Here is a 13179-nt window from a genome sequence, read left to right as displayed (position 1 = left end):
AAAAAATATTTTTTCCAAAAAATATCTTTTTTAAAAAAAATTATAAAAAATATTTTTCACTCATATAAACATAGCGCTATGATATTTAATATTTTTACATATTTATACATAATTTGAAGTCATGATTTTTGGAATTTTGTTTTTCTTAGCCCCAGTTCTTAAGAGTCCCCTTCTTTTTTTTTTAACCCCTTGCCCCAAAATTGTTTTCATATCATTTTTTGTTTTGAACACGCACTATAATTTCATTTTTATCATTTTCAACCACACCACTGCACTGCACCTAACTTTGAAAGCTCCCGCCCCCACCTTCAACGATTCTACTGATCTCTTCTTCTCCTCAGGTGACCCTCCTCCTCCTCCTCCTCCTCCTCTGGCAATCGTCCAAGCACTCTTTTCCTTTTTGATAGCCTCTCATTCCTTCTAAATTTGTTTTTTCCTTCTTCTTCTTTTGTCATTGCTATTACCACCACCACGCTTCCTTTACTCCTCATTCTTCTTCTTCTTATCTTGTCGTCGTTTCCCATCTCCTTTTTCTCTTCTTCTTCTTCTGTGCCACGAAAAACCTAGATTAAGGATTTACAGATCGCAAATAAGAAAAATAATAAGAGAAAAAATAAATAAATAAAAAGAAGAGAAAAGGCGAAGGTAAAGGTCACGACACTACTAAAAAAAAGAGTTTTTGAGCCGACAGCATGCCATTGCAATTAGCATATTTGCCGACGCAAAAATTTTTTGCAACGGCACTGTGACGGCAACTCAAGAGACGAAAATGGTAAGGTCGCAAAAAGTTTGAATTTTTTGAGACAGTAAACTGACAACGCAAAAAGTACTTAAATGTTTTAAAAAATCTAACCCATGGTTTCCTCATTGAGGCTCTTGAGATTCAAACCCACTTCATCTAGGTAACTTAAACACAACTTATCACGCTTAGTCCACTTCACCACAATACCTCTTTTTAATTTTAAATGAGATATATATTATTTATAGTATATACACACTCAATATTAATATAAAAGTATATGTATAAACAAATATATTTATTACATATAATCAAGTAAATATATATATCTTGAGTATAAAAATATTTTTATTGCTACGGCATCAGTTGCCAATACAAAAAGGTCTAATTTTTTGCATCGGCACGAGTTTACCGACGCAAAAGGACTATCTTTTGCGTCAATAAATTCAACCAACTCAAGTAATTATATAAAATATTAATGTGCCGACGCTAAAATTTGGTATTTGCGTCGGTAACTCCATGCCATCGCAAAAAGATTAGCTTTTGCGACGACAAAATCTGCCGACTCAAAAAAACTGACTCAAAAGGCCCTTTAATTAGTAGTACGATGATGGCATCTGCAAGTAGAAAACATGTTGGAAAAGGATTCGAGGGTGCTGACCAATGCTACAGAGGGACAGTGCATAGCGAGAGTGGTCAGAGAAATGCAGTCGGAGCTAGTGAGGAACGTCGCCGCAATTAGGATTATGGTTAGGATTGAGAAGTTAGGAATATGATAATAAGATAAATTGGAAATAAAAATAAATAGAAAGGAATGAGGTCTTAAGAAATAACATGGGTTAATATTAATAAAAGCTCCACTTGATCAACTCCAAGTTTTGCGAGCGTTATAACTATTTTGGTAATAGACTACAATAGTTAAAATATCATTACAAAAAATATAATTATTCTGACTTTTTTTATACATTTTTTTTTTGTAAAAAATTAAAAAAAAAATTAAAATAATTGATTTCTAAAAACAATCTTTACTAGATTGGATTGCCTCATAGTAGATGTCTTTGATGGAACAGTTAGTTCTATGGAGCAGTCTCTGGAGTACTCACTGATCAAACGAATGTCCTCTTCACATTCAAATGCAATCCCTAGCTATTTTCAGTTCTTTTCCAAGACCATGGTGCGTCCTCCATAGATTGCCATAGCTTATTCGGATTGCTTGGTATTTTCTTCAAATCTAATCTGAATTTAATTTGAACTTTTAAATTTTTATTTTAAATTCACACCAAATTTTAAAAGGAAAATGTTTGGTAGCTCAAAATTTTGTACTTCAAATGGCTCAAATCTATCAAAACGACGTCGTTTTGCGCTGATTTGCACTCAAAATCATTTGAGCCACAAAATTTTGAACTACCTAACATTGTTGATTTTAAAATATGTCATCACAAAATTTTAAAAAATTCAAAGCTCAGTTTGAGTTGTTTAGTTTGACTGCTTAGTTTTTAAAAAATCCAAGTAATTTATCATAGTAGTGGAATTTAAGGCAAATTACATTGAGTTTTCATGAAAGTTAGAGAAAATATAGCAAGTTCTATTGTTTTGACATAATTACTTTAACCTCCATCTTAGTAAGGCAAAAGGAAACAATGTTGATGGTGTGAAAATACAAGAAAAAATAGACATTTCAGAATAATAAAATAAAAATTTAGTGTGCTTGGTTTCAGTTTTCTAAAAATTAGGTTTTTTGTTTTTCGTATTTTTTGTTTTTAGTGAATATTTTTAAAATTTTAAGCAATTTTTTTTTTTACGTTTTTAGATGCACCTGTATCTAAATAGTAAAATATTTGTTAAAAAATATTTTAAAAAATTAATAAATACACAAAAATACAAAAAATGTACTTTTTTTTGTATTTTTGGTATTTAGAGAATTTTTTTTTAAAAATTTAGAAATATTATAGTTTTTAAGTGTATTTATGTTAGGTGTGTTTAAAAATTAAAAAAAAATGCTTAAAATGTTAAAAAAATTCATTGAAAATTAAAAAAAATACGCAAAATAAAAAAATAGAATTTTCTAAAAGTGTTTTTTGGAAATCGAAACCAAAACAAGTTGTTTATTATTTTTTTTCATTCATATAACTAATGAATTACTGATGAAAATGAAACTAAATATTATATGAATTAAAATTCTTAAAAGAATCCAATTCAATCATGCTAAAATTGTTAAACTTCTTGTATTTCTTTTAAATTCAAGAAAGATTACTGTACAATTTATTATATTCATTTCAGTATACACTCAAAATTTGTGTAATTTACTTCTATTTTATTTAATTTTATGTCATTTAAAACTGTGTTGCTTGGCACATCAGATGTTCCCGTTTCGTAGTAAGCGGGTCGGATGAGTTGCTGAGGATGATGTCCCTACAAAAAAATTGATTTTTTGCGACGGTAAAATACCGTCGCTAATACTCCTAATGCCGTCGCTAATACTTTTTGCGACGGCAAAATGACTTTTTGCGACGGCAAGAGGGGGGTCGCAACTGCAGGGGTTGCAAAAGAGTTTTTGCGACGGTAAGTGCCGTCGCTAATGTTTTGCGACGGCAATTTTTACCTTTTTGCGACGGCACCGTGCAGTCGCTAATAACGTTTGAAATTTCTTGACTTTTTTGCGACGGCCCTATTTTACCGTCGCTAAAAATGTTATTTGAGACGGCAAAAAATACCGTCGCCAATAGTCTTTTTTTTTAAAAAAAAAATACTACTTTTTGCGACGGTTTGGTGCCGTCGCAGAAAATATAAAAAATATGAAATTTTCTATTTTTTGCAACAGAGTAATGCCGTCGCAAAAAATATTAAAAAATAATAAAATTTCTATTTTAAATAATAAAATTTCTATTTTTTGCGACAGTATAATGTCGTCGCAAAAAGTAAAACCTGTAACAAAATTAATAAAAATATTAAAATTTTCTATTTTTTCCGACGGTGGTGCCGTCTCTCTCTCTAAGAGTTGATTATTTACATTCTATTCACAAAAACATCATAACAAAAAATAAAAATAAAAATTTAAATTGATCAGACCATCAAATTCAATATTTTACAAAGAACAATTAAACTGTACATGTTCATAAAAGCATATTTAAATTATAAAATTCACCCAAATCCTAAAAAAAAAATAATAATAAAATAAAATCTAAAATTCACCAATCAGCACATTGGATATTTAAATGCTATTACAAAAATTAAAAAATTTCCAACAAGATCTCAATTTTGAGCCTATTTCAAAAATCAAGCTCCAAATTCCTTACTTCTAGAATCAGATCTTCCCCTCAGCAAAATTTATCCTTTTGACCTACAAATAAATAGATAATAGTTGCAAATTATAACCTTTTGGAGAAACCAACTATTTAAACACCAGTAATGAAGACTGTGGAAAGAACACTTACGTTGTCATCAGGAACAACTGCATATCTCTCAATTGGAGAAACCAAAGCTTTCCCTGCTCACAAAAAATAATAATAATAATAATAATAATGGAATTCAATGTAGTCCAAAATAGTGTAATAAACTCTTATTGTAATATACCTGGGGAATTTTTTCATGTCTGATGGGAGTGGGAAGGGTTGGACTTAAAGGGTTCCTACCTGTCTTGGATTGTAGAATACACAAATTTATTTTGTAGGAACTCACATGTAGAGGGTCCATCATAAAGAATTGTGAGAAGAATACTAATATGTGATTACAATTAACTTTATATATGGTAGTTAATCAGGTGTAACGAAAAAAATTTTACGAAAAAATAAAAAAAACAAGGTGTCCACTAAAAATTAATTTTTTTTTTATTTTTTGTATTTTTTGTGCAATAATTTATGATCTATGGTTGTTAGGAAAGATGAGAGGGAGACGATATAAATGCTTTAGAACTCTAATATTGGAGTTCTAATAGCTCTAATGGAAAGAAATGCCTATGAATACAGAAATCATGACCCACAACTATATCCATAACCCACAACTATACCTTTTGCCTCGTCTGGTGCCAGCAAAGAAATGCCTATGAATACAGAAATCATTCCTAATATGAACATTGTTGTCCTTAGAGCACCAAATACCTACTTAAGCAACAGTCAATAGTCTGCCAATGTGTGTGAATTCAAGAGAAGCAAGACTGGACATATGCCAACAGACTATGCCAACAGACTAAATAGACTAGGCCAAGAGAAGCAATCATTCATAAATGTTGATGTATTGGTTTCATCGCACAACTTGGAATTTGAACTTCCAGGGGTACTAAAAACTACTTGTTCCATTGTCATCTGCATTTCTCAAGAGTGAACATTACCAAAAAATCTTCATAATAATACTTACATCATGCGGGTATTGTTTATAATTTTTAGTAATTTTTATTTTGGAATCCCTGGCCTCAATTATATTTTAAAAAAATTTAAAAACTACACATGAAAATTTGTTTGATATTTTTCTTTTTCATTTGAAAAAATATGTAAACAAACAACTCAAAAAAAATCTTATAAAAAGAAAATTTAATTTGTTTATAAATGTTTCTTTTCCACCTTCCGCCGCCTCCTGTTTTCATATAACATATTCAGTATTTTCAGTAAACCAAAAATAATGAACTGCAAGCATTACCATCAACTGCTACCTTACTTCCCAGTTTTGATTGAATAAAAAACATTTGAATAAACAGTAAGATGTGAAGAGAACACAGGTAGAAAGAAGAAAAAGTAATGGCCAACAGTAATCAATTCTCAGTGGCACCTAGTGCCATTTGATTCTCTCCCAAGAATTCACTTAAAACGATCACATGTATATTGACTAATCAATGCTGCCATATAATTGAAAATCTGTGAAACCACAGCTTGCAGAAAAAAAAATAATAATAATAATATATCAACAAAATTCAATTCCAATTAATCAAATATCATGAAACTGAAAAATCTGTATATCCTCTACTCACTCAGTTGCATCTCTCCAACAGGCAAAGAAAAAATTACAAAGAGCTAAATACAAAACTTTGCTTTCAAAAAATAATCACTTTTGATAGCTAGACAGGACAAAATTTCTCAATGGCTATTTTACAACATTCACAATATGATGAAAGCGGAGAAGAATAAAAGACAAGAAGTCACAAATGCATACCAGGCACCGCTTTATCAATGCCCCTAAAATGCCCCAAAATGGATTGAAGAATCTTGCGATCCAATCTTAACCCTTCAGCATCTCCATTGCTTGTCCACTAGAAAGTTAACAAATTAAAGGCCAAGAAGAATTCTAATGTAGCACAGTGGACTCTTCCAATCTTTCTCATCATGTACACTGGTGACTGCTTTCACATTAAAAACAAGAAATTTTTTTTATACAAACAAGACATTAACATAGCTTCATTGAAATATCTTAATCTGGAACTTATAATTAAACAATGAACTACCATTTTTTGTTTGAACCTTTTAACTATATTCTGTACATTATACTAATGAATAAAATTAAAAATATAGGAGTAGTGGAAAATGATAAACTCTATCAAACAATTTCAGAACTTGCCTTGGCAGTGTTGAAGGCTACGGTCTTGCAGTCAGGTAAGATGCTAAACTCTGTCAAACAATTTCAAAAAATGTGGTTAGTGATCCAGTAAGTAAAGTCTCTGAACATAGCTTTATTGCAGCATGTAACTCTTTGAGATGACCCCATTTTGGATGCCTAATTAGGCCTGAATTATTCAATATTGACATCAATTTTTGCTTACAAACTATAATACCAGGGTAAGTCAAATATTTGATAACATACCGTATTCATCAAGAGGAGCTAGATCATAATAACTTGTTGGTATATAATCTGAGGCTGTTCTTCCAAAATTTGTTCCTCCATGATACTAGGGGAAAAAATAAAAAATGATTCCATTAAATGAAGTAAAATTTAGAAGTGAACATTTAGAAGTTTTAGTAGGCACATACTGAGTTGTCCAATTCTCAGTCCAGATTGATGGCTTGTTTGGTGAGTTTGGTCCCACAAATGTTTCTCCACATCTCATCCCATTGCATGTATTGATCTGCAAATTGAAAAAAAAAATCCATTAATCCGATCTGAAATAACATTTATGATCTTACCACATCTTGATCTATATCAATAATATATGTTCCAGGTAAAGAGAACTAACCACGGGATCAGGAGCATCAATTTGCTTGCACATAGTCCATGGCACTCCAGTTTGAAGTCCCACAGCCATTTGTGCTGCCCAACGAACGTAAGCCGGCCCTTTCTCATGAAAGGCCCCTTCTATAGTTTGGTACTCGTTCTCGATTCCTTTAGCCACGAAGCTGTAGATCAAAGACTGTTGCCCCATCTCTCTCACACTCAAAACCCTAAAACCTAGAGAGACAAATGGGTAGAGAGATAAACGGAAGGAGAGATTGGGATTTTGGGTTTTTCGGGGGGGATTTTGGTTGAAGAGGTTGGGGTTTTGGGGGGGGGGGGAGAACCCGATTGGGGATTTGGTTGAACAGATTGGGGATTTTGGGGGGAGGGGGAGGGGGGAGCGGGAATGGAAAACAAGAAACAGATTGGGGATTTTGGGTTTTGGGGAGGGGGGGAGCGGGAATGGAAAGAGGGAGGGGGGGAACCGGACGGGAATGAAAAGAGGGGGGTGGAATTTTTTTTGGATTTTTTTATTTTTATTTTCATTACAAATAAATATTTAAATAATAAAATGATTTTTTTTTTTTTTTTGCAACAGAGGATGTCATTGTTAAAAAAAATTATTTTTTATTAAAATAATTTTTTTATAGTTAATGAATTTTTATTTTTATTTTTTCATTTAGTAAGGTTGAAAATTTATTTGTTTCATATTTATTTTAATGAATAAAAAATTATTATTATTTTTTTATTTGGTAGAAGTAGGGATAATATTTTCCATTCAAATAAAGTTAATTTTTTGTGGTCAATGTGGCATTTGCAGTGGTAGTAGTGGTAATAATGGAATGGCATTTGCAGTAGTGGTGAATGTGGTAGAGAAGATGGGTGGTGAGAGACAGATAGAGAAGAGAGATAGAGAGAGAGAGAGAGACAGGCAGATAGACAGAGACAAAGTGATGAGTGAGAGAGAGACAAAGTGGTCGCTAAAAGTGCATTTTCTTGTAGTAGAGAGCTCGGTAAATAGAGAAGAGATGAGGGAGAGAGTGAGCAAGGTGAACACAATGGGAGAGAGAGACAAGCAGACAGACAGACACATAGAGAGAAAGAGAGAGAGAGAAGAGCGAAAGACAGACAAACAGACATAGAGAGAGAAAGAGAGAGAGAGAAGAGTGATAAGTGAGAGAGAGACAAAGAGAGAAAGAGATATAGAGAGAGATATAGTGGTGGTAGTGAAGTGGTGGCGATGGTAGTAGTAATGGTAGTCGTAGAGGTGAAATGGCGACCGTGGTAGTAGTGGTGGTAGTGAAATGGCGTTTGCAGTAGTGGTGAAGGTGGTAGAGGAGATGAGTGGTGAGAGAGAAAGATGAGTGAGAGGCACACACAGAGAGAGAGAGAGAAAAGAGATGAGAGAAGAGATAGATGAATAAAAGACACAGAAAGAGAGAGAGAGAGAGACAAATAGACAGACAGAGAGAGGAGAGTGATGAATGAGAGAGAGAAAGAAAATAGAGAGAAAAAGATGAAAAAATTGGTGAAAAGATATAAACAAATAGAGAGACAGAAAGAGAAAAAAAAAATATAGCGAAAAGAGATAAACGAGAGAGAGACAGAAAGAGATGAGCGAGAGAGAAAAAAAATAGAGAGAGAAGAGAGACAGAGAGAGAAGATAGATGAAAGAGATAAAGAGAAGAGAGATGGACGAGAGACACAGAGAAAAAGAGAGACAGACAGACAGACAGACAGAGAAGAGTGATGAGTAAGAGAGAGAAAGAGAAGAGAGACAAAGACACAGAGAGAAAGAGAGAGACGAACAGATAGAGAAGAGTGATGAGTAAGAGAGAGACAGAGAAGAGAGACAGAGACACATAGAGAAATGGAGAGACAGACAGATAGAGAAGAGTGATGAGTAAGAGAGGAAAAGAGAAGAGAGATAGAGACAGAGAGATAGAAAGAGGAAAAAATGGGTGAAAAGAGAAATGTTCAAAAGAGTAAGACGACGTCGTTTATAGTAGATCGATAAATCGAGAAGGAGCTCGATAAATAGAGAAGATGGGAGTAAGAGAGTGAGCAAGGCAAACATAGTGAGGGAGAAATAGACAAATAGACAAGTAGAGAGAGAGAGAAGAGTGACGAGTGAGAGAGAGACAAGGAGAGAGAGATAGACAGAAAAAGAGATAGAGAGAGAGAGATAGAGATAGAGGGAAAGATAGAAAAAGAGAGAGAAACAACAGATGAGCGAGAGATAGACAAAAATAGAGAGAAATAGAGCGAAAAGAGATGAGCGAGAGAGAGACACAGAAAAAGAGAAAGACAGAGAGAGAAGAGAAATGGACGAGAAAGATAGAAAGAGAAAACAGATGAGAGAGATAGGCGAGAGACACAGAGAGAAAATGAGAGAAAGAAACAAACAGACAGAGAAAGAAGAGTGATGAGTGAAAGAGATAAAGAGAAGAGAGAGAGATAGAGACAGAGAGACATGAAGATGAAAAAATGAATGAAAAGAGAAATGTTATATCAAAAGAGTAAGAAGACATTGTTTTTTTAAATTTTTTTTGCGACAGAAAAAAGTACTAGAATTTATTCAAACCATTTTGTGACTGTATATATATGAAGCTGTCTCAAAACAACAATCACTATGCTAGGTTAGAGTTTTCCAAAAACTCTTTTGAGAAAATTATACTTTCTTGTGTTTCCGTGTTATATTATTTTTACTGAATTTTTTTAATATTTTAAGTAATTTTTTTTAATTTTTAGACACACCTAACATAAATACACCTAAAAATTTTAAAAATTGTAAAAAAAATCTTTTAAAAATTCACTAAATACCAAAAATACAATAATTCAATACATTTTTTTTTTGTATTTTTATGTATTTATTAATTTTTAAAAATATTTTTTCATAATTTTTTTTTTTAGATACATCTAAGGTGCATCTAAAAAAAATATTCAAAATTTTAAAAATATTCACTAAAAATTAACAAAAAACACGAAAGTCACTTTTTGCGACGGCACCAAATGCCATCTCAAAAAAGCAGAGTATTTGCGACGGCACCAAATGCCGTCTCAAAAAAGAAGAGCATTTGCGACGGCACAAATTTGCCGTCTCAAAAAAGTAGAGTATTTGCGACGGCAGAAAATACCGTCGCAAATGCTCTTATTTTTTGAGACGGCACAACCGTCGCAAATGCTCTGCTTTTTTGAGACGGCAAATGGTGCCGTCGCAAATACTCTGCTTTTTTGAGACGGCATTTTCTGCCGTCGCAAAAAGTGACTTTTTGAGACGGCAAGTGTGCCGTCGCAAATAGTCCCGTCTCATATACCCACTTTTCTTGTAGTGAAAAAATGGGTTTTTAATGATTTTAATTAAATATTAAAGTGACCCTAATCATCTATTGTGTTGGGTGTAAGTGAGTTTAGATACTTTGCAATGAAATCTTTACATCACAAAAAGAATGGCAAAAAACAATTGAGAATTGAATGAGAAATTACCTCATGAAGTTAGCTCCATGAAAGAGGTGGTGGGATTAGTGTGTATAATATGTTTGTAACTCCTGCAATATTGCAAAGGTTAATGGTGCATTAGTGACTAGTCATAAAGGCTGGAAGCTCCTCCTCTCCAGCCTTTATGTATTTTCCCATGAAAGTGGCCAAATAGATTCACATGATAAATGCACCCAGTTTAATCATAATTAATATTTATACTCGTTGATGTGTTATTGTCAGTGTGTTTCAATTTCTTTCAATTCATATATTTGGTGTGCCAAACGTATTCTTGATTGTACATGCTGCCATGTTATTCTTGCTTGAAAGTCAAATTTATTCTACTACATAAGTTGATGTACCCACGGTTTGTACTGAAAACAAATAGAAAATATTTTTATGTACTTACTTTGCATATTTTCAGTATCTGTAATTTTTGAAAAATTAGTCCATTGTTTTTTTCTTTCTGGGGTTACTAGATGTTACATTAACATTTGCACAGTTGTGTATTAATTATATAAATAGGCTTACTATTGGTTTGTAGAAAATAGATAAGCCCTCTGTTTTCATAATTAGTTTTGCTTTGGTCTATTTTTATAAATAACATGTTTCTCTATGTTAGAATAAACCTTGGCCACAATTTTAGTTTGGTGTCTGTGTATTGAAAAATGTACAGGGTTTGCTTGAGGTTTAGTAGTGGTTACTTGCCAATTTTTAAGCAATGTTATTTGCTTGGCATATTAAAGGTTTTTATATGCTTGTATTGTTGTAGCAATTTTTATATTGCTTGTAATTGTTAGCAATTTTATTCTAATTGCTTGTAAGTTGGGAAGTAGTTTGTTTTAACCTAATTCATCCCTTGGAAAATTTAATTCTTAAAATTGTTTATCACTGATTAGGAGTCAACATGCTTTTGAAAGTTTTGTCAAAAGGCTAACTGGGTTTTAAATGGGACCGATATGACCCCTCCAGTCTTCCTGGGAACATTTTTGACCATGTTCGGTTCTAGGTTAAGTAGTAAGGCTAGTTTTTGAATTAAATTTCCAGATGTAGGATTTTCTAAGGATTAAGTTTAATTTTTGAAAACACAGAAAGTAATATTCTGTTGTATTTTTTAGAAATGGCAATTGTCACTAATGATATTGCTATTGCTAATGTTCGTAGAGAACTGAACCCCAGGATAACTGACTTGCCAACCCTAACTATGACCTCTATGGTCAACCCTGGTGTTACTCCGACTGTTCCGGAAGGACTGCTTAGTCACCATAAGCACCTAGAGAAATTTGTTGGGGTGAACTTTAAGAGATGGTAGCAAAAGATGCTGTTCTACTTGATCATGCTAAACCTTGCAAAGGTTTTGAGCAAGGATCCTCCAGCCATGGCAGAGAATGAGCCAGACAGGTAGAAAGTCATGGCACTTGACACATGGAAACAGACAGACTATCTTTGCCAAAACTATGTGTTTAACAGCTTGGCAGACTCACTCTACAGTGTGTTTTGTGCCAAGAGCTCAGCAAAATAGTTATGGGAATCTCTGGACAAAAAGTACAGGACTGAAGACGCCAGGACAAAGAAATTTGTGGTTGGCCTGTTCTTGGATTTTAAAATGGTAGATTCAAAAATTCATGCTAAGGGAATGCCTTTGAACAAGTCATTCCAAGTTGCTGTGATCATTGAGAAACCTCCTAATTGTTGGAATAACTTCAAGAACTACTTGAAGCACAAGCGCAAGGAAATGCTAGTTGAAGACCTAATTGTCCAACTCTGAATTAAGGAGAATAATAGAAAGAAATGAGGGAGTACCTCCTCAGTGAAGGGCAATGTCATTGAGCATGGCAGATCTTCTGGGGTGAGGAAAAAGCCCCTTGTGAACAAGCCGTCATACAAGCTGCACGAACCTGGTTATCGGTTCTTAAGGAAGTGCTACAACTGTGGTAGCGAAGGGCATCGGGCTAGTGACTGCCGCAAGCAGAAGAAGTCATACAAGACCAAACCTCGTGCTCACATGGAAGATATGCAAGAACACTCCCATGATGAGGATGATATGCACTTGTCTGTCATTGTCTCTGAGGTGAATTTGGTGGATTCAAACCCAAAATAATGGTGGATTGATACTGGGGCTACACGCCACATTTGCTCCGAGAAGAATTTGTTTACAACTTTCAAGCCAGTTACAAATAGTGAGAAGTTGTTTATGGGGAACTCTACTACCTCCATTGTTGAGGGGAAAGGAAAGGTGTCCTGAAGTTGACCTCAGGAAAAGAGTTGACCTTGAACGAAGTCTTGTATGTTTCCGACATTCGTAAGAATCCTGTCTCAGGGTCTCTTCTCAGCAAACATGGTTTTCATATGGTCTTCGAGGCTGACAAGGTCGTTCTAACCAAAAGCGAAGTATATGTGGGTAAGGGATATATGTTAGGGGGTATGTTCAAACTCAATGTAATGACTATTATCCCAAAGATGAATAAAATTGCATATTCTTCTGCTTAACTACTTGAGTCTTCCAATTTGTGGCATGGTAGACTAAGACATGTGAACTTTGAATCTTTATGTAGATTAATCAAGTTAGATCACATACCATCTTCTAAGATTAATCCAAAATACACGTGTGAAACTTGTGTTGAAGCAAAGTTGACAAGATCTTCGTTTCATTCTATTAAAAGAAGTTCAGAGCCGTTGGACTTAATGCATAGTGATGTGTATGACTTAAAGTTCATATAATCACATGGTGGCAATAAGTACTTCATCACTTTTGTTGATGATTGCGCGAAGTATTGTTATTTCTATTTGCTCAAAAGCAAAGATGAGGCTATTGACAAATTTGTTCT

The 13179-nt window shown here is 33.7% G+C and overlaps 1 protein-coding gene and 1 long non-coding RNA gene across 3 annotated transcripts; both read right to left on the bottom strand.

Annotated features, from left to right (window-relative positions):
- Positions 1–3600: 3600 nt before the first annotated feature.
- LOC145792962 (uncharacterized) lies at positions 3601–4917 on the bottom strand. 2 transcript variants are annotated; one of them, XR_014333295.1, is made up of 3 exons: positions 4313–4917; positions 4174–4226; positions 3601–4079 (listed from the first exon to the last, which is right to left on the bottom strand). It is a non-coding gene; the product is annotated as an uncharacterized LOC145792962 (long non-coding RNA). The 2 variants fall into 2 exon arrangements; XR_014333296.1 differs by having other exon boundaries at positions 4746–4917.
- Positions 4918–6242: 1325 nt separating this feature from the next.
- On the bottom strand, positions 6243–7082 carry LOC145792425 (beta-galactosidase 6-like). Its single transcript, XM_082873136.1, has 4 exons — positions 6897–7082; positions 6694–6788; positions 6527–6611; positions 6243–6333 (listed from the first exon to the last, which is right to left on the bottom strand). The coding sequence occupies exons 1-3, from the start codon at positions 7080–7082 to the stop codon at positions 6545–6547; spliced, it is 348 nt and encodes a 115-aa protein (XP_082729262.1). The 3' UTR covers positions 6243–6333; positions 6527–6544.
- Between the last annotated feature and the right edge of the window lie 6097 nt (positions 7083–13179).

This window comes from Camellia sinensis, chromosome 6 (assembly GCF_055761805.1).
Source record: "Camellia sinensis isolate YWXY chromosome 6, ASM5576180v1, whole genome shotgun sequence".
NCBI classification, from domain to species: Eukaryota; Viridiplantae; Streptophyta; class Magnoliopsida; order Ericales; family Theaceae; genus Camellia; species Camellia sinensis.
The sequence above is the reverse complement of the archived record's forward strand: the minus strand, read 5'-3'. Positions and strand labels throughout refer to the sequence as shown.